The following is a 22293-nucleotide window of genomic DNA, read 5'->3' as shown; positions in this document are numbered from 1 at the left end:
ACTAAACAATCCTCTAATTTTCAAATGACATTGATTTTACGGTGATTTTCCTCTTTTCGCAGCCCAAACCCCAAAACAAGCAACAAGAATTCAGAGGATACATGATCTCCATTCAAAGACCAAAATAAATGGCTTGTGTATAAACATTTCTAAAATTTACCTCCCCAACCCCCTCCCTTTGGAAAAATTAGTTGTGGAAAGCTTGCCCATGCAGCAAGCATCTTGGCAAAAACATCCCCAACTATAAGCAGCGTAACTGCACTTTACAAGTGAATCATTCGCATCTAAACATATGCGAGGTGTGTGGCCTGCCCACAGCTTTGCAGAGGCATGCATTGGCGTGCGGCTTCCTCTGGTTACATAGGTGTACATCACTATTTGATTCCTCCAACAAAGTCATCCATGTGTTTGGTTTCTCTGGCTATATCGGCTGCATTCTTCAGCAGTGCTTCCCACAAGAGGGCGATTATCCACGTAAAAAAAAAAAATGGTATGTTGTCAATGAAAATTTGACTTCAAAATGCAGCAAATGGCAGCTGTCTGTAAGTTGTTCATACAACTGAAACTCTCTATGGCAACTCGGTCCGGCGCAGCGATGACATTCGTTGCTGCAGTGACGAGTTGTGTGAAGCGGTCGAGTGTTCAAGCAGTTGTAACCAAGTGATGACACGGGAGCAGTTTGGGATGCGATCCATCCTACCACTCTGGTATTGTTCATCTTATGTGATTGAAGAGATTGAGCACAGACTTGGATTCCTAAGGGCAAGATGAGACATCAAACAATACAAAGGGAAAAAGCATCAACATTTGTCACACAGCATTCATCGCTATGGTATTCATCCAGTATGATTTTGATGATCTATTTTTCCTGTTATTTTCAGTGGGAATTTACTGTAAAAGTGGATATTTTCGTGCGCCTCATTTTTCGCACTCCGACGGGTAAGAAGAGTTTTGCATGTTTTTAATTCCGCGGACTTAAGACATCAACTACTGGAACATATGGCAAGCAAAAATATTCGCGTGCTTTTATTTTCGCACTAGTTTCTGGTTGCACGAAATGGGCAAAAATTACAACACCGCAAAAATTTCCACTTTTACAGTACCAATTTAAATACCTGTTACATATGCACACAAAAATACAATATGCACAAACGGGCACATACCTATATAGTGTACTTATTAGTTCTACCATCACGATATGGAATTCAATAAATAGAGCAAATTCCAGTTTTGTGTTTTGTTTTTTCATTTTTTTTTATTCTGGGTTCACAAACAGAGATAGATTCACCCCATGAATCCTTAGAAGGCCAATCGGCATTCATCTTGTGCTGAAAATATCATGATGTATTGTAAAATAATGACCTTTTAATAGTCATATAATAGAAATTGCTGGTAATCTTTATGCACACACTTGCACTCTGTCTTTACATCCTTCATTTGGGAAACCACTAGTGATGACAAACATAGGGAGATACAATTAATTGTCAGCTACACCCTACGGCCAATTTTTGTGTTTCCTTTTTTTTTTCTACAAGCAAGCTTTTAAGACATTTTCATTCATGGTGTGCCATGTGACCAAACCTACCTTGGTTGACCTTGATTTGCTGAAGACGTTCCAGAAGCGCAGTGTTTCATCACCAGCTCCTGTTACTATCGCTTCTCCATCTGGTGAGACAGCCTGCAGTACAAAGAAAGGTCAAGACATATTAAAGGGTAATATCATTTTGCACACTTGGATTACCACCAGGAGATAATAGACCTAACACATATCTTAAACTTGTATGATTAGAGATAACAGTCCTGTAATCTTAAAATTAGAGCCTAAAAAATATATTTTTGTTGCTGTCTTCAAGATCACCATCATTATCTTCACCAGCATCTAAAAAATGACAAAGAAGCCACATTCTCAAGGGAAGGCCCTGAGAATATGTCCATAAGGCTAATTCAATTCCTAAATTCCATTTTCACCATTTATCTTTTTTTTTACACAGTTTATGCAAAAAAAAAAAAATGCACAGTAAAGAAAAATAAACATCACTCACAAAGAAATTCACAGAAATTCAGAAAATAGTATATTGTCATGACACTTAAGACTTGCAAATAGTAGCAGGCTAAGACAAGTCAATACGGAGACCAAAAGAGATTCACTCACCAGGTACAAGACCCTGTAGGTGTGTCCAGTTAGTTTGGCAACTTGAACCAGGGAGGGGTACTTCCAGACGAGAATTTGATTCTGAGAGTAGCCATGTGTACTGACCTGAATGATACCAGGAGAGATACATACCACACAAGAAACTTGTATCAGCTTTACAAAATGGTCCAAACCAAAAACCCAAACAGGGCATACTTGTGAACTACAGTGCACTCGCAATATAACGAACATGGTTATAACGAAATTATGTTGCAATGAAGTTTAGAGTCTGGTACCAAAATCATAACCTATATAACATCTTGACAAACTTTTCTAGTTTGGCTATAACAAAACTTTAACAAAACGAAAGAAAACTGCCAATCCTGAGAACATTGTTATAACTGGAGTTGCCCATGTAATGAAAACAAAAGCATCTTTAGAAGAAACAAAGAATGATCTCTTCAAGCAATAACTCTCCCTTGATAAGACAGGATATAGATACATGATAGAAGTGGTTGTATGTCCACTTTTTTAAGTTTTAGAGGGCATTATTCCGATTCATGCCTCCGTATACATATGTATTTCCATCGACATTTACTTCCAACATTCACAAAAATTACGTAGACAAAGCATACAATATCTTTGGTGATAAAACTGCAAGACGAATGCAAACCCTCTACTCACCAATTCATTGTCGTGCTTAGACCAGGCCAGGTTGCATACTTGAGAGACTGTGTCCACGTAGTTGAGCGGCTGACCGGTCAGTGTGTTCCAGAAGCGGATGCAGCGGTCAGCCGTGCCCCCGCCTGACGCTAGCAGGCCATGCTGGTGAGGAGACCAGGCGATTGCCTTGACCGCTGCGCTGTGTTCTGTGTACTGCTGGACGGGCGATGTACTTGAGTGGTTCCACACAAACAGCTGCAAGGAGGAAGAGCCACAAAAAATTTCTCAAAACTACAAAATATTGCACGTATTTTCCCTTTTCTTTTTTTCATCTCTGTTCTTTTCCAGATTGCCTGTGTTTTGGGGGGTTTCCATTCTCATTGTGCCACTCATTAGTTGTGTTTTTTATATAAAGTTGGCTTTTCTATTCCATGATACTAGTATGTGGCTCATAATCAACATGAGGTTGATAGATAGCGACCAATGAGTAACCAAACTTGCTTCAAAGAACAAATTATATTTTTGTCATACATTCAAATGATATCACATGATAAGGCGTAATCCTTCAATGATACAAATGTGTATCTTGTATATTCTGACACATTCTATTAGCTACAAATCATGTGTATCTCATGTATACCATACAATATTTCCCCCTAGTTAGAGGAATTTTAGTACATCAAATGTCTTATCTGATAGTCTAGATATCTTGTAGCATATTTGCAGCAATTAATACAAGGCTGCACTGCAAGCCAAATTGAACCATGTATTTTGTGCTCCACTGTAAGTACAACACTAGGGATATCAAGATCACAGGCCAGTTTGGTCAACATTCAATGCATAGTACTGCACAACCTCCTGAAACTTGGCTAAAAATGGCCAAGCCAGTGTTCTATCCGAGGAGCTTATTATAACCACAATTACTTCATAGATGACATTGTTGTTGCTTCTTGTTGTTGTTGTTCTTTTTTGTCTTTTTTTGGACCCAAACACACACAAACCTTGTTGTCGTTTCCGCCTGACGCTAGGTGCTGGTGGTCGGGGGACCACTTGAGACCGCACACCTCTTGCCGATGACCCCCGAGCTGCCTGGTCACCCCCGACATTCGGATGTCCCGCTGGAGAATCATGCGGTCGCGGCTGCCGGACGAGAGGCTGTCGGCGTTCCATGCCAGGGCACCTGGAGTGTGAGAAAGTGCGATTAGGAGAGAGAGAGAGAAAGATAGTATGAGATAGACAGAGCGGGAGAGAGAAAATAAATGATTCACAAATGAAAGAAAGACAGACAGACAGACAGACAGACAGACAAACAGGCAGACAAACAAACAGGCAGACTGACAGAGTCTAGTGAAAACTGTTTTTCTGACTCATATACATTTGTGATCTGTGCAGGATTTCAAAAGTACCGTCTGACAAGCACTCTCCAATTGTCTTCATAATTATAAGATAGTGCTTTTAACCCGTTCTGTAGGGGATCCTGGTGGACCGTGTATTAAGTCTACGGACATTTTAAAATTCAGTATAATCAAAAAGCTGCATCACTGCATGATCCCTCGCATTTACCCCCACGTTGAACTATCCTTCAGGTTTATGCCAGGTTCAAGTGTGTATGTGTGTGTCACACACAAACACACTGCTATAGCTTCTGACCATTCGAGCATTGAGAATCTAGGGTTTCTGTGATGAACACTGAACAAGGGCTTTCTATAGCTCAGTCGGTAGAGCACCAGGCTAGCATCCGGAGGTCTCGGGTTCAAATCCCAATGGAATCCCGTTTTCTTTGCTCAATTTTCTACTATAATAATTGGTGGCAATCCTCAGAATCATATGACCAACACAAACATGTATTGTCATCGGCACAGTGTACTCACCTACACGGGCTGAGTGACCCTCCAGTGCATGGAGTTTCTTCTGGGCTGCATAGTCCCACACTTGGACCAGTCCTTTGTGGGTGCCCACTGCCACCAGGTTGCCCTGTGCAAACACAAGCACAAATTTTTATGAGGCCACCATGAAACATTTTATTTACCCATAGTTTTTCTATGTCTGTTTCTCATTCATCTCATCCTCCACCTGGATATACATTCATCTTATCTACAATATCAACCCATCAATCTATCCATCTCTTTATCAATCTATCAATCTATCTACTTATCAACCTATCAATCTATCTATCTATTTATCAATCCATCAATCTATATACAATGTGTGTATCTATCTATCTCTCTGAATCAAGTGCACATCAATGGCTAACCATGCCATCAAGTTTTCTCAGCCATAATGCAATACAATGCATCAATGCAATCAGAATGAAAGAACAATCTTTCTGGAATTTACACATTTCAGTAAATGATCTACCTACCTATCAATTTGCCAATACATATCGTCGCTGGGGTGACAAGACCTGGTATCTCAAAAATGTCAATTTTTTTTTTGGCTTAATGGTCAAATAATGGGTCAAGTGATGTCCTGTCCAAATCCCAACTGTCATACTCCAAAAATGAAGCCACCATGACATGTCAAAGGAAAGGCTTTCCCATTCACTACAGTGCTTTGGCCGCCATGTTTTTTTGCTCTCCTGAACATTTGACATTTTTGAGATACGAGGTCTTGTCACCCCAGCGACGATATATCATTGGTATTCATCTACATATCAATCACAAGACATGGCATTAGAACGACATTTGTGATGGGCATAAATGTATTATTAACAAAGACAGCAATCAAGCAATTTGACTACACCCTGAATCATGGCAATCATCCAAACTTTCATTGCCATGGCAGTCACACAAAAAGAGCATTTAAACATTCAAATGACTTGCTGTACCAGTTAATAGAAAGACTTGTACTGTACCCAGGAGAAGAACCTTTCACCATACTTGCCCCAACTCATTTCTTCACTGCCTGCCAGCACATTTCATATTTAGTTACTTTTATCATTATCATGAAATAGTTACAAATGTTCTACGTATCACAATTACTGCATAAATATCACAACGTAAGCTTACAAAACACATAGCAATGCAGCCCTACTGCAGTAACTGATTTCAGGCTGGATTTGAGACAAACAATTAGTGTTTGCTACTGTATTTACGACTTTATGCATGGCCTTGACAAAAGCAAGCCTGATGTTGATTATTCCATCCAGGACTTACCCTCTCATTCCATGAGACTGAAGTTACCGTGTCTCCATCTCCCGACAAATCACATAACCTTGTGACCTAGAAATATTCAAAGTGGAAAACACACACACACACAGAAAAACAACAAATGAAAATGAGAAAACAAACATAACAAGAACAGAGAGAGGTAAAGCATGAAACAGAAAGATTCATTTTTTTTTTCTCGTATTAGTCATCAGATTTACTCATCTCTTCATTCCTTTTGTATTATAGGAATGTAAAGTGTTTTAATAAAGTCACTGGCATTTCCGACTGCAGTCTAAAGCTGTAGACAAAATCTGATGCCTGTGATTACGCAATGATGGCAATGATTGTCATTCCCAACAGCAAGGAGCAAATGACATCCTACACAAAACAATAATCACTCCCAGGACTGTCTACAGAGTCACAAAATCCAAGTGTTATTTGTGATCAGGATGTGGTTGGAAGAGATATTGTTATCTGAGTGGGATTGCTATTCTGTAAGTAGTTCAAGATTGGATGGATGATTGAATGCTGATGAAAAGGCTTGGCAAACTAAGGTACATGCTTGGACACATAAAGGGTTAAAAGGTCAAAACATAGTTTTCAGAAGGGCCAAATGTTCATCTTTCACCATTTGGAATTTGCTTGCAAATGCAATACATTGAAAGGGTCTACCAAGAAACTTACCTGGCTGATGCAATTTGCCAGAATGACGAGGTGATTTGGAGTATATTGAGATCAAAGTATACAATTATTTAGATTGATTATTTAGATAGAAGAGCACTTCCCATCCAGCACTCCGGTTAGATAAAATGCTGCATTACAATCAATCTTGCCCCAGCAATTGTAATTTTTTTTTTTTCAATCTGCTCGCGATTCACTGTGGCGTAGAAGATACGTGGATATTGTTGTGGCTTGATTTGTCACTAATCTATAATGACAAATGACACTGTAATTACGGAGTCATTGCTGTTATTTCCTACATTTCTCATGCATACATTTACATTTCAAAGCAATAATCAACAGTTCTGCAGGCCTGCAAGAACCATGTTTTCATTTTAAGGATGCAAAACACTCTACCTGGCTATTGCATGCACTCCAAAGGTAGACACAGGTCCCTAGACCCACGCTCAGTATATTTCCTGACGACCAGTCCACCAGGTTGAGATAGAAGTCGTCTTGCAGCTCGGGCGCGTCCAGGACTTTGAATGGAATCTTGGAGATCTTGCGCATCGGTTTCCGTGGCGACCGCAGCAATTTCTGGCTGCAGGGGAGCAAATACGGAGCATGGAATCAATGCTTGCAGGGTAACATGCACTAAACTGGGAGCTATACTACATTATATGCAAGATTCTAACAGAACAAATGCACGCATCATACACATAACAGATACAAACCCTGTCAAGCACTACACCAATTTACAACAGATATTAATCATAATGTAACAAGAGTGTATGGGTTATACAGTATCTCTGAAGTTCAAGAGTTTGAAAACATTCACGATGACTGCTAGAGCCAGACCGAAAATACAAGCCATATTCCATTGAAAGCCATTGGAATGAAGAGGTAAACAGGAAAACAAAGTTTGTGATTTAAAAAAAGTTAATAGCAGAAACTGGCAACTAAAGAAAATAATAATGAAACAAAATGCACACAAATGAACACTGCCAGGTAGATGAAAATTATATGAAATGAAATAAGAGCACATTGCAAGAGCATGAGAAGAGCATATTGAAAGAATGCCAAGTGAGCAAAGAGACTAGAATCATCAAGGTGGAGCTGACTAGCATCTCGGCTTTACCTCTTGTTTCCAATGGGCGAGAGAGAGTATGGGGGTGAGTCCTCCCCCTGTGCCAGGCTGGGCCTCTTGGCCTGGACGTTGTACTGGAAGAGATTCCGCTTGACCTTCTGGGGGCTGACCATCCGTCGGTCCTCGCACTGTGGGTCCTTGATCTTGTCGATGTTGGCTCCCAGCAGCTCGTTCTTGAGAAGACAGTGGTATGCCAGCATGTCTGACAACGAAGACAAACAAACAAATACATGCATAAATGAATTAGAGAAGCACTCTGAGAGCGCAGACCTCCGCCAGGCAGCTACATTGTAATTTCCACCAATAATCCTGTTCTTCCAGAGATCAGCGATTTCCACCCATTTGTATTGCATGTTAAAAATCATCCAAATTCCCAAACAACGAAGGCTTTATAGTAATGTCATCAACCCTCAGCTGTGCGGTGCGCAGTAGAGCAAGCACTTTAGTGCACGTAAACCTAAAAAATATGCAGCATGAACTTCCAAGGTAGGGTCAAGTTCACTGATCCTACCTGCCAAAATACAGAAAATCCTTCATAAAATCCATAAAAGTTTCCGGATTTACTGCCAAAATTTAATCATCTATTCTTTGTGTCATTCTCAACCTTTCCTGCAAGTTTCATCCCAATCCGTTTGCAACTTTTTGAGATATTTTGCACACGGACAAACAACGGGTAACGAAAACATAATCTACTCCCTTGGTGGAGGTAATGAATGATTAATGAATAAATCTGTCTCAACAAATTTTTTAAAAAGGGCACTGGATGAGAACTATCCTGATGTATGCAACCCTGGAATGTCCATAAAGTCTCCATTCTGCGTACAACAAATTCCAAATATAACTGGGTGCTCAGTGTCAAAACACGGCTCCAAGTCATCTCTGTCTTGTTTGTTATTTCTGTCCCTCTTGGGACAGATATTTTTTTTCTCACAGTGCATGTTATTCACTGTCCACACACTGCTACACTTACCTTATTGGTAGCATCATGTCAGCATTTGTTTCAGCTAATTTTTATTAAAACATCCAATCTGTGTTTCAGTCCCTTTTTATGTGGTTCCTCTCTGTGCTGTATTCTCTATAACTTTGTAACTTAACACAAACATTGTACATGGATCAAATGCAAGCAGCAGCCAAAATATCTACATTGTATATGTAGTTTGTGATTTTAAAAGACAGAAATATGTGGCCATAACCTTATTTCTCACATAACCAATGGGGGCAGCAGTAACGACAATAATCAAGAGGCCAATCAAATTTGAACAACCCAGATGACAAATCCTCTACAAACATACGAACAGAGAGTATACATTGTACAATTGTATGTGTGCATGAGGTGGGGGAAGGGGAGAACTGCCAATAATAGGTTGTACAACTATACATGTGCCATGTACATTGCATGTGATGGGTTCTACACACTTGTACAAGGTACAACATAGTATTACTACGACAAACAAGTGCACCTTTAACTCATTGATATACAGTATACCATACACCATACTGATAAAGCATAATTATACATTGTTTGTGTTTCTTATTGTTTTGCTTTTGCTTGTTTGTTTTTTCTCAAACATCATTCAGCCTCCCCCTTCATCCAAGAATTAGCAGTATCTGGGTAGCATCAGTACTATTAAATAAAACCAAACAAAACTACAGAGATATGTGTATAAAAAGAAAGAAAAACAAAACATGACAAAAAACAAAACAAAAGAAAAACAAAATAAAATGAACTAAAAAACTTTTGAAAAAGTTTTCTCCTCACCTTTGCCAGACTCTCCTGTATCTTTACCCCTCCTACCAGCCGGCTGGGTCTCCTCAGACTCTGGCTGGATGGAGCCAAAGCCCACCTGCCAGTTTGTGCCCGCCCGGCTGGGGATGAAGCGATCACTGAACCGGTCCTTGGATGGAGAGGCTGCCTTGCCTGGAGAGATGGGCTGGATTACATTTAAGTTGATTGAAAAAAAGAAAAAGAAAAAAAAAAGTCAGATGACATGTGGTGTTAAGCCATGATCATTGATTCATCATACAAACTTCACTCCAATGGACATTTTACATGGTAAATATATGGCCATTTTTACAATCAGTGGTGTAAAACACGGTTTTGGCACTAATTGGTGTATAACTTTCTTATACACTGACAGATATGCATTATTTTTTCTCATAAACTTACCACCCACAGTGTCTACCTTGGGTACCTTAATGAACTTTCCTCTCTTTTTCTTTCAGATGTGGCATGCACTTACATGCTTGAAATCCAACACTTTTGGTGTATGCACTCTGACATGGTTTTTTTGTCAGACCTAGCATATTAAATTGTTCATTCCTTTTCATTATTTTTGTTGTTGTGGTGATAGACAGGTATCCAACATTAAGAACTATTATGTTTACCAGGTTCTGCTTTGTCTTCTTTAAAGACTGAAATTGTCCAAACTTTATGTTTCGGAGGTGACATTTTCCGTTAACAATTAACCCCTCTTTTGAGTTAGCTCTTGCTCACAATTATAAAATTCAACTTTGCTAATTTCCATCAAAACAGAATAGTAATCAATCTGACTTAACTTCGATCCAAAGATTATTTGATTCAAATAGCTTATCATTTTTTGGTGAGTGTTTATAAATTTATGCAACTTTTCCGTTAACTTTTCTGTCACCTCCGAGACAACATATTTATGTATTTGATTTTTTTATTCTTGACATCAGTTATACATTACATTTACAAAAATGTAACATATCCCCTCACATTATCTCTGAAGGAAGGTAGTAGAAATATAGCCTGTTGTTTTCATTTCGGAGCAATTTACAATTTTCCGTTAACACTTGTCACCTCCGAAACAATCGTCACCTCCGAAACAACAAGCGTATTATATTTGATAATTTCTCGAAGACAAAGCAATTTTGTTTGATTCTGTCCAATTGACAGGAATCTCTTTTGGATGAAAATAGTAATATGGCAACAGGAAGTGAGAATTTTCTAGAGATTAATAAAAGATCTAATAAAAACTAAGAATTACTGTTTCGGAGGTGACAAGACACTGTTAACAAGAGTTTTTGCTCATTTCTATTGAAGAGAAACCATATCATGTACACCAATGGTTTCATTTATTTTAGTAACATAAGTCTCATAGTGGAGAAATCAACTAACACACTCTCACTCTTATTTTTATTACTATACTGTACGTTTTAGGGCAAATTTACATTTTTTCACTTTTTTAACAAAGAGAATGCACGAAATACACCCATCTGTTGTATATATAATACTGTAATCAAGATCAATTCTCCTGCTTTAGTTAAGTAAACATATAGATGCTTTCATCTTAGAAGCTTGATTTCCAATTTAAGCAATTTAGTTGTGAGGATTTACCAATCACAGCTGTCCATGTAGGTTGCTTTTTCTTGTGTTTCGGAGGTGACATTGTTTGTTAACACCATATTGTTATGTGATAGTGAAAGGCAAGACTTCAGTTCCTTTTCACTATCTATTAACATTTTCAAATACATTTAATATCTACAAAATCATCACAACAGAAGTGACTTTTGTATTTTAACCTAGCTCACCAGAATTCCCTTGATACCAAAGTGATACATGCGGCAGTTCATGCATGCCCTAGTCCACAATCTTTAAAAAAAATCATAAAATAATCAAACTCCACAAAAAGGCCACATGCCTACATGTATAGCTGGTACACAACTTGTTCTTGAATTCTTAGTAGTTGTTTTTCCATGTACAACGTGGTAATCATAAACAAAATTATGTGATTTTTTATGCCTCCGCAACGAAGTGGCCGGAGGCATTATGTTTTCGGGTCGTCCGTCCGTCCGTCCGTCCGTCCGTCCGTCCGTCCGTCCGTACGTCCGTCCGTCCCGTTTTGTTTTTGTCGATATCTCAAGAACCGTGTGGTGGTTTTACATCAAACTTGGTATGAGGGTATATCCTTGGGGGATAATACTTTGTGTGGATTTTAGGGTCACAGGGTCACAGGTCAAAGGTCACAGGTTATTTTGTGGAAAAAAAAAATTGAAATTTCATGTTTTTCTCCATATCTCGCAAATGGTTCAAGGTATCTTCATGGAACTTAGTATATATGCTTGTACCGATGGGCAGTGATTATCTAGGAAAGTTGGGGGTCATGGGTCAAATGTCAGGGGGTCAAAGGCCAAGGTCAACTCCTCAAAATATCACTAGTCTTCCTTAAAATGCAATATGCCTGAAGGTTTTTTTTTTTTTAAACTCGATGTATGGCATGTATTACCCAATATATATTTTTGGGGAAGTTTCTTGCCAAAAGGTCAAAGGTCAAAAGGTAAAAGGTCAAGTGAAAGTGCTAAATTGCACTTTTTCCTCCATATCTCGAAAGTAACTCAAGGTATCATCATGAAACTTACATATTTATGCATGTTCAACCTAACAGTGATTCTCTTTGGAACTGTGAGGTCAAAGGTCAAAGGCCAGGTTTAGATAATGCTATTTTCCCATTTGATACTGAAATTATACTTTTTCTCAATACCTTGAAAATTACTCAATGCATAAACTTATAAAAGGGTCAAAAGTCAAGTAAAAATCATCAGTTCCCCAAATACCTGCACTCTGACATTTTGATCATTCATCCAATTGAACCTACTTGTAGTTCTAGGAAGGTGAACATTCAGCACATTTGTGTCAAACCTGTCATTTTAATATTTTGCCAATTGTGTGAAACTGTCATCACACATTGTCAAGACATTGTACTATAGACCTATTAGGAGAACCATGCATTATGGCGGAGGCATATCAGTAGCCGTAGCGATATATCTAGTTTTTAATATATGACAATAATTATTACATTTTCCAAGTTGAACCAACTGTTTATGACATTGTATTTTTTAAGATTATTGAAGTTATCTGACAACTAAAGTGAACAGAGGAACAAGTCCCCAGGACTGGAAAGGGAAAGATCCAAAAACAAGATTTGTATTTCTATCTCAATATAATTTTGATGATGTGTTTACCTTGTTTTGTTATTATGTTTTATCTTAGAATTTGGCTTTAAGTACTGGAATTTCAAGGAAAAGAAAATGGTTTCTTAAAGGACAAGTCCACCTTCATATACATGTGGATTGAGTGAATGCAACAACATTAGTAGAACACATCATTGAAAGTTTGGGAAATTGGACAATCCATTCAAAAGTTATGGGTTTTTTAAAGTATCTATGCAATCACTGCTGGATGAGACGACTACGACAGTGTATGATGTCACATGCATACAACGATATAAAGAAAATATAAGTGAATTTCACAAAACTTTACTTTTTGAAAAAAGTGCACATTTCTTCAACTTGCTACTGATGTATGTTAGGGCAATATTATTCACCCTGCCTTCCAAAAGAGAGAAGTCAAGTGTTCTTTTGTTATGCAAGAAAAGTGAAAATATGTTGAATTTTCTTGATACTTTCTCTATATCCTTGTACATTGTACACGTGTGACATCACAAGCTATAGAAGTCTTCTCATTCAGCTTTGACTGAGCAGAAACTTCAAAAATTCCCAACTCTGGAACGGATTGCCTTATTTTCCTCAAACTCTCACTGATGTGTTTTACTAATATTGCTGTATTTACTCAACCCTCGTGTCTATTGAGGTGAACTTGTCCTTCTTCGGTCCCTTATAGGGTTATTTGAGACCAGTTGGTGTCTGGGACCTTCTGTGAAGTTGATGGGTAAAATTACTGAACAAAAAAAAAAAATTTCCCCATAAGTTCACACAAAAGCATTATGCTGCTCTCTTCAGCTGGGAAACACAAACTGTTGTCTTAACCAAACTGTAAAAACTTGCTAAAGATTAGTATGAATTACAATCTAAAACAAAATATGAGCTGGTATCCACTATCATGAAAGAGAATAACTAAACAAAATAACAAGTAAGAACTAAAAGAAAGAGCTTACATTTGAAAATTAAAGCCATGAGGAAAGACATGAATGTTCACAATATATTATTAGTTAACACCTGAGAAGTTGGGGTTGTCTCTGTGTTGTGTCACCTCCAAAACAATAAAATGATTTTTTCTTATCTTATACTTTTTACTCTCAAAAGTGACTAATGATTGCTGGTAATTTTCAAGCAATTCAGAAAGATACATAAAATATATTTTAGTAATGTCAACAGTTTAAATGAATCTGGTATATAGAAAATTTATCCCAGATGAACCAAACACCTTTCACCAGTATTATAACATTTGTGTGGTGGCTATCAACAATGATGAAGAATTCATGAACATCCTTGAATTAATCTACATGTATTTATAATACTATGTTCAAACAAAAACATAATACAAGTCAAATAAGAATTTTTGCTTTTGGCATTCATAACCTATGTCCCCACCAAAAAATTACAATGGTACCTTCCGCAACGATAACTTTAAAGATAGTGAATCAATCTAAAATACAATTTGAGGGATTGAAACTATAACTCATTGCCAACACCTTACAGAAAACCCCATTCAATTTGCTTCAGAGGTCAAAGAGAAATGAGGATTTTTGTAGAGCATGTCAGGAATCCCTTCCCTCCAAGTTCTGTATATTGTGTTTACACATTAATATATAGTTCCAAGAGCATCCAAGTGCTAAACTTGGAAGAATCAGACTCCTGACATCCTTTATAACAATCCACATTTCTTTTAGACCACTTATCCAAATTGACTGGGGCTTTCTGCAAAATAGAGCTAAGATGTTATAATTTAAGACCCCAAAGTAGATTTTAGCTGATTTAATCATATTGGGTGCTATCAATGCAAAAGTCTAATTGTAATTTTTTTTTTTTTTTTTTTTTTTTTTTGGGGGGGGGGGGGGGGACATACTATATGAATACTTGAACACAATGTTAACATTGAATGTCACCTCCGAAACAAAGTTATTCTTCCCTGGTGTTGTGGAATAAAATGTTCTGAGAGCAAAGAAACATTATTAAAATGATCTTACACCCTCATTTCAATTTAAGGTAGAAAATGGAATGCCATGTTTCTTCAGGTTACAATATCTAGCTTATGTCCGTCATATTCTTACTGTAAATGAATATTTCAACACAATGTTAACGTTGAATGTCACCTCCGAAACGTAGTGATTCTTCCCTGGTGTTGTGGAATAAAATGTTCTGAGAGCAAAGAAACATTACTAAAATGATCTCACACCCTCATCTCAATTTAAGGTAGAAAATGGAATGCCATGTTTCTTCAGATTACAATATTTAGCTTACAACCCGCGTCCAAATGGAAGGCAAACTACCGGTGCCCATGCTAATTAATGAAGTGTAAAAAAACACTTGTTCTGTGTGGTTTATCTGCTTGAAACAGGAGTTAATTTCTTGTTCTCGAGTTATAATTATTAAAAACATTGATAAAAAGAAGAAGTTTTGTGTTATTGTCACTTATTCTCAAAAAAACTGAGTGTTAATATTAATGTCACCTCCGAAACATTCTATTATGTTAACTGTCACCTCCGAAACATCCATGTGTGAAAAATCCAAGATTTAAAGAAATGATTGGAATTTCATTTAACCTACATAGGAAGGTAGCCCTTCTTAAAGACTTGTTATATTATAGAGTTTGACCTGGCTTGCCCTCCAATAAATAGTTAAAATCTTAAAAATTGCATGTCAATTGGTATTTTTACCAAAAATCTCATGTATTTTTTTTTAATTCACTTTATATTCAACCCCAAATAGTTTTGATTCACAAACTATATATTGTTGTTAACCATAAAAACTTTGCATGGTGAAGTTTGACTACAGAGTTTTGTCATTATGGTGCAATTCATGAAAACAAAATTTTGCTTAAATTTACTTCAGGTGCCAGGGTTTTCCTTAAATTACACCAATAACTCTTCAGCTGTAAGGTCTGAAATGTTATTTTTTCAAAAATTTGAATACTTTCCAACAGGAATCAAACAGAATAATGAAAAAATATTTTGTTTGAAATTTTGACCCTCTGAGTACAAAAGTTACACCACTGATCGTAAAAAAGGCCATATACTGTCAGTGTGCAAATGTGTACATATCATGTACATACATTGTACATGTATGTACTCTTTCTCTATTGGCAAAATAAATCTTCAGTTCCATTTTTTCTAGTTGTTGTTGTTGTTATTGCTACAATGGTAATCCACATGCAATGCCTTTTTATTACAAACAATACAAGTGAAAACAAAATGATACCAAAGACGGCACATACAGTACATGTACAATACATTCAGGGAATAATTTTCGGATTCAAATTTGATTAGCAATTTCAGCTGATGAACAATATTTCACATGGTATCCTGTACACTTCCATGGAAGAAAACTACTATACAAAAGTTAGTTTGTGAAGTAGTGGTGTAGCAAATTGCGATGCAATACCAGGAAAATTATTCCCTGATATTGTTACACTATCACCAACTTTGAAAATGTACATAGGGTGTCTATACTGCACATGTACACTTCAGATTTGCAGTCCGCCTTATCGGGCTCTATTATACACTGTACAATGTAGATAAAACTGCTGTAATTTCTCTCCCTCATTTTGTGTTACAAGTACATTGTATTTGGTTTTAAAAAGCAGAAGCTCATGAACATGCATGTACATGTAATTTGTACAAGGGCAGTTCTAGAAAAATAATATGGATTTATTTAGTGCAGAACATTCAAAGAAATAAAAATAATCTCTGAAAATATTGGTAAAATTTAATCATCCTTTCTATAAAGACATACAGTTGTACACATTTCTTCTTCTTTTTTCTGACTGTGCAAATCTTGTCTGCTTTATCTTTTATCATCGTGGACAAGATAGTATTCACACCTTCTTCACAAAGTACATATGTAGAAAAGGCATGTCTAGCATGTACATGTAAATGGTGAGCATCTTTGTAGGGAAAGAAGAATTCAAATGGTCTATTTTTTAAATTAGTAAGGAACACTTTGATTCAAAGACTGTCTTACCAAGGTTGTTGGTGAGCCCAGGGGAGATTGGCCATTTTTCTGCCTCAGTAGACGCCTCTCAAACTCTGGTTCCATGTCTTGTCCTCTCGCTGACAATACACTCGGCTCTTGACAATGACGGTTGGGTGAGCACAGATCAGTGTTCAAACCAATTTCCTCTTGATACCACCCTACTGTCCAGTGGGGTATTAAAATAGAAGTGCCAGGCTTGTCAATCTAGTATCACAAAAAGACTGGGAATTAAGGCTATCCAAACAATGGAAAGTCCCCTCAATGAACAAACATAGACAATGGCTGATGCAGAGCAGGAAGTTCCACTTTACAATTTGAGGATTAATCCTCCACTGAATTCTCTGGATATCCTGATTATGTATACCACTTGATTCCCTGGCCCTACAGTATCTGCGGCACTGTGGCAGGTGGTTGGCTCTGTGATATCCGAAGGCCAATCAGCAGGCAGAGGGAAGATCTATTGATGTTACCTGTAGGCACACTTTGTAGGAAGGCAGCGCGATATTGGTTGGCTGTCTGGGTGGGACCAACACACAGCAGCGCAAGGGTGATGGTTGCTCTGCTGTCTGAACAGGCCTCCAGCACCTGAAAATGCAACAACAGCAACAACAAAAATCTGGTTAACAATGTACACTCAACCTTTCGAAAATGATATCTATCCATTTGTACCCAGTGCTTCCTCAAGAGAACACACCAACCTCTTGGACAAATCATGCAGTATTTTGAGTGAAACAAAGGGGATATAAAAACAGATTATGATCTGTGATGATGTATTAAACTGTATGCACAGTATAAAACTGATCATGGCACAAACTCAGTAATTAAAGAGGTTTTAGTAATTGTGATGAAGTCAGATGAAAGCAGGCAACACATACATCTACACCAAAGTCACATACTCCTAGCCTGGTAGGTCTGTGCTATATTCAACTTGTCACAAGACTTTATAACATACACTTCATAAATTTGTAGTACGTCAATTGAAATATGCCGCCAGAAGTGGCAGGTCTGCACTTGTTCCTGTCTGTACTAGATGACCTTTGATCAGTGTGTAAACATCGTACATCCAGGGAGGTTCCACCTCCCTGGTACATCTGTACATTGTAATCACACACACGAGGAAGCTTACTGTACTGTACGTATGCTTGAGTAATTTCACAATAGTTTGCTAAGTGTCTTTGCATTGGATATTTGAACTCTGACAAGGAAGAGGTGCACTTTCATTGTTTGTTTGCTTGTTTTCAAATCTTCTCTTTCCCACTGTAATGTTCCTCTGATATTTGCTCCCATAAAAGCCGTTATAACTGGGCACTGATGTTGGTATTCACTTTTGCCATTTGGACAGGTTAGGATGGCTATACAAATTTTCCTGCTGAATCTATTCAATGTTTTATATATTATGTACAAGTGTACATGCATTCATTAGTGTTGATAGCAAGAACAAAATCACCAGTTGCACATCTGGAAGGAAGAACATGACCAATTTAGGAATTCTTTTATAAAACTTGGGGTCTTTTTTTCATGGGGAATTTTGCAATCACAATAAGCTGCAATAATTGCAACTGCTGACATAGCAACAGCCAAGAAACAACAAGCAAACTGTATAGAAATTAGCGCAACACATGCACATACATGTACATTACTTTTCGTTATTTACCACGTGTCTAATAGCGTATGGACATACGTATTACTAGCATGTCAACGAGTTGGTAGACTGCAATGGCGTAGCTGTGTCCTTTTCCATAAAAATTCCACTCAAAGTCAACACAGCTGGTGTGCACTATTATACAAATGATGCACAGGATAGAGTGCGTTAGTGTAGGCGTATAGTGCACTCGAGGGTATTTACAATTGTGAAACATGCACGAGGCGAAGCCGAGTGCATGTTGCACTACATTGTAAATACCCGAGAGTGAGCTACATTGTACGCCTCCACTAACGCCACGAAATAATCCTGTGCATCATTTGTTTTATAAAATGGGTCGAAAATTCGAAAACTAACAGCATTTGTCAGCGTTTTTCACGTACCTTTGTGGGTCAAGACGTCCGAGGATGTTCGTCCCCAACATTTACGCACGTCGCACTCGGAAATCCCGCACATGTAAGTACTGTACGTATAAGCGTATACGTACGCCACATGATTGTTGTGCACAAGAAAGGCCGGCTGGCAGCCCGAACGAGAAGTTGTTTACAGGATTGACAGCGCGTATGGTAGCGCGCGACGCACTTGTAACAACTTATTAAGTGCGCACTGCTAGTGTAAACATTGTGACGTCAGTGACTTTACGCTTTTTTGCAAGGCCGTGCATGATAGTAAAAATTAATGCACGCACACATGACTCATTTCAGCGCTTCCAATTGGCTACATTCTTGAACCCATTTTATAAGACTGATTACCATAGATGCAATCGAGAAAGGTGAGGTACCTCACTCAATTCAACATACAGCCTGTAGGGACAGTGGTTAAAAGTCCCCCTTCAGTGACGCATACAATGTGTACGACTCACTTCCGTCTGTCTACTATGGACAGCCATAAAAAGTATTAATTTAAAAATAAATGATAAGGACTCCTCCGAACAAACAGATTTTTATGTCTGGGTCTACTGTGCATATACCTCTAGATACATATTTATAAAAATAAAAACACTTTGTACTGCAGTCTAGGGATACATTTGTAGATAGTGATAGTCTATCAGTAGACATAGGGGCCAGGGCATTTTCACTAAATGTTTTCTAAGGGCTTACTGTACAACTACATGAATAGTTATAGTCTCACTGACCACCTTCTTTTTGATTAGCAATACCTTGTATACGAGAAAATATCCCCAAGTTTCACCTTGATTTTATTTCACTCAAGGCAGAAATTACTGTACAGATTCATATCCCGCATTCAGATTGTTGACTCGCAATATACCCAAGGAATTCTCGGCAATAAACCCAAGTGATATTTTTTTTACTGTGCACCGGCGCAAGCTCATCATTTCAAACAACTGCCCGTTCTCCCATTGAAAAGTACAAAAATCCAGTGAATGGCAATCATACAATGTATGTGTTAACAATAATTAGATGTTTACAACTACAACCTTGTAAGTGTATTACTCATGAGGATTTTCTTAATTTTTTTCCCTCCTGTTTGTCAAGTTATTTACATGTATCCCCCTAATTAGAGTAAAACCACTAGTCTTCAGTTCACACACTTGAAGGCACATGGTCCCGATGGTTTTAGTCAAATGCATATGCGGGCGCACGGCACAAGTTTCCTATAGAGACCTACGCTATCAACTCCGTTTTATAGCGCTTACGCTATGACCCACTTCCCCGAGTTCAAAGAAGTCCGATCCACTGTAATCAGTGGTCCGATCACAGTTCGGCTCATGACCCGGCTGGCGCTGGGAGGGATGAGAGCTTTCGCAAACTTTTTTTGTGAAGTCATAATAAGAAGCACATATGCACGCACCCTGGCATTACTGCAGACTGCCCGATGCGCAGAGAAGACAATGAAGGCAACTCAACTTAGCAACACCTACGCACTTTTCTATTGATGACAGCTCAACTTTGGTAATCTCTGTATCAATGCTAATGGTGATCGGCAGTATCATCAACAGCGCCCTCTACACTACCGGGACTATGCACCTTTACGCTTCTCTGCAACTTTTCTGTTCAACTCAATAGATACAAAATCATGTTAACTATATCAAGCTACTTGTTGTAGTGTTGATTTCGTTAAATACATTATAAAATCTCACAAAATCCCAAAATATTAACACGTTGATAATCCACCAGAATCCATCCAGCTTCTCAAGAATCTGGATGCGCTATGCTGCCAAAAAAATGTGCCACGTCATACCTTGTTGGCGTAAGTTTGCATCAGAGACATTGCGGTGCCCATTGGAGTCCAAATAAGCCAGTTTGAGTTAGCCCATGGGCACATTGGTACAAATGACCTTTCTTTTTTTTTTCAGTCGGTTAGGGGGCACTGCACTTGTTTTCGGCGCATGAGCTTTATGTAACAATTCACGGGATTCATCAATCCTGTTCAAATAAAGAACAAACTTGTGTAGACCAGATAAATAATACTTGGAAAAGCATCCATTTCATTACTTTGCACTGAATGTATTAACAATCTCTTTCTATTTACATTATCAAGTTATACCAATTTTTCTGTCAGGTGGATGTGCTGGCAAGCACCATTTTAAATGGATTGCATGAGTAATCCTTCCATCACAAACGCTTATTAGTGAATTTTAAAACCAACGCGCCTGTTGGAACAAATGACCTTTTTCTGTTCATGCGCACAGTGAAACTGCGATCTGACTTATTCTGGCGAGCCAGCACTTGCATTCAACCCCTGTACATTTAATCTGGGCATCGGCACGTACATGTATGGAGATTTTGTTTTCCTTTTGAGTGTGTGTGTGTGTGTGGGTGTTTTTTTTTTAGGATAACATCACGCTCGCAATTTATAAGCAAAAAAATCTCGCAACAGAAGAGCATGTTTCATAATTTTTCAGCACTTTTTTGGTGACACCCATTCTTCAGTACGGAACTTAATATGCCCACGCTTTGGAAAAGTTGGGCCAATTCTGCATTTTTCATGGCGAAATATGGGATTCTAGATTTTTTATTTTGTTTATTTTTTTGGACGTGACTAAGGCCCTTTCCATTTGTGAACAACAGTGCCAGTATGTGAAATGATGTGATATGCATGTGTTGTGACAACATTTGCTGGCTTGTGATAAGTGTTGTGTCCAGATTCTGGAGGGTGGCTGAAAACAAGGGGTTTACTCTACATGTAGTTATCCTCTTGACTTGTATTCAATGTTTAAATGTTCCAGAACATGCCCCATCCCACGCGACTATTGACCACTGGGAGCAGTAATAATAAAAAATGTCCGATCTAAAAATAGGTAGACCCTACGCCGCTACGGCCTACAACTCTCGTTGATGAGTATACTTGGGTGACCCGCACCTCTCCATAGTTAATGTTTATGCACATTTGAATTACATTTCGTCAATGAAATTCTAGAAAATTCCATTTGCATACTGGAGAAATGCTGAAGATTCCGATGGAACCACAAATTTACTGTTCGATACCGAAAATTTGCAGCTATTGTCCTCAAACGCGAACGATCCGAAAAAGTTGCGCGCTAAGGAACGGGCCCGCAACTCGCCACCTGCCCTCCCATACAAGGCACATACATGTAAAAGACGTGTGCGGGTGAATGTGATGCTCCCATGATCATGACAAGCACGTAAAAGATGCGTGCAGGTGACCGTGATGATACTTTTACACGTACAGGTCTGTATTCCTACAATGTAATATGAATTTCAAATTATCGCCAAAAAACTGCTCATTTTTCACCACATTTTGCTTGTTTGTGGTATAAAACTATTAAACATTGCCAAGTTCCAAGTTCTTTAAGGGATACTGAACACAGTCCCGGGCATAATTTTGTGCTTAGTGCGCTTGTAACAATTTTCAGCCGGGTGGCCGTATTCGGGCCCCTGGCTGGGGCCTGGCGAGGTGCGGGCACCTCACTACCCGCACCTCACTAACACACGTACAAATTGAATGTACATGTAGGGTTGGGGGT

General features: G+C 38.3%; 1 protein-coding gene across 1 annotated transcript; it reads right to left on the bottom strand.

Annotated features, from left to right (window-relative positions):
* Positions 1–550: 550 nt before the first annotated feature.
* On the bottom strand, positions 551–20576 carry LOC139739202 (fizzy-related protein homolog). The gene is made up of 13 exons (XM_071649816.1): positions 20547–20576; positions 17173–17287; positions 16691–16797; positions 9510–9681; positions 7742–7952; positions 7021–7204; positions 5950–6015; positions 4666–4768; positions 3796–3974; positions 2816–3049; positions 2153–2257; positions 1586–1678; positions 551–756 (listed from the first exon to the last, which is right to left on the bottom strand). Exons 1-13 carry the CDS (start codon positions 20574–20576, stop codon positions 715–717), a joined length of 1641 nt encoding a protein of 546 aa, XP_071505917.1. The 3' UTR covers positions 551–714.
* Positions 20577–22293: the final 1717 nt, after the last annotated feature.

The sequence above is a fragment of the Diadema antillarum genome, unplaced genomic scaffold (assembly GCF_040938485.1).
Source record: "Diadema antillarum isolate AM-2024a unplaced genomic scaffold, OU_Dant_1.0 seq00000788_RagTag, whole genome shotgun sequence".
In the NCBI taxonomy this organism is placed as follows: Eukaryota; Metazoa; Echinodermata; class Echinoidea; order Diadematoida; family Diadematidae; genus Diadema; species Diadema antillarum.
This window is presented reverse-complemented; position numbering and strand designations above follow the sequence as displayed.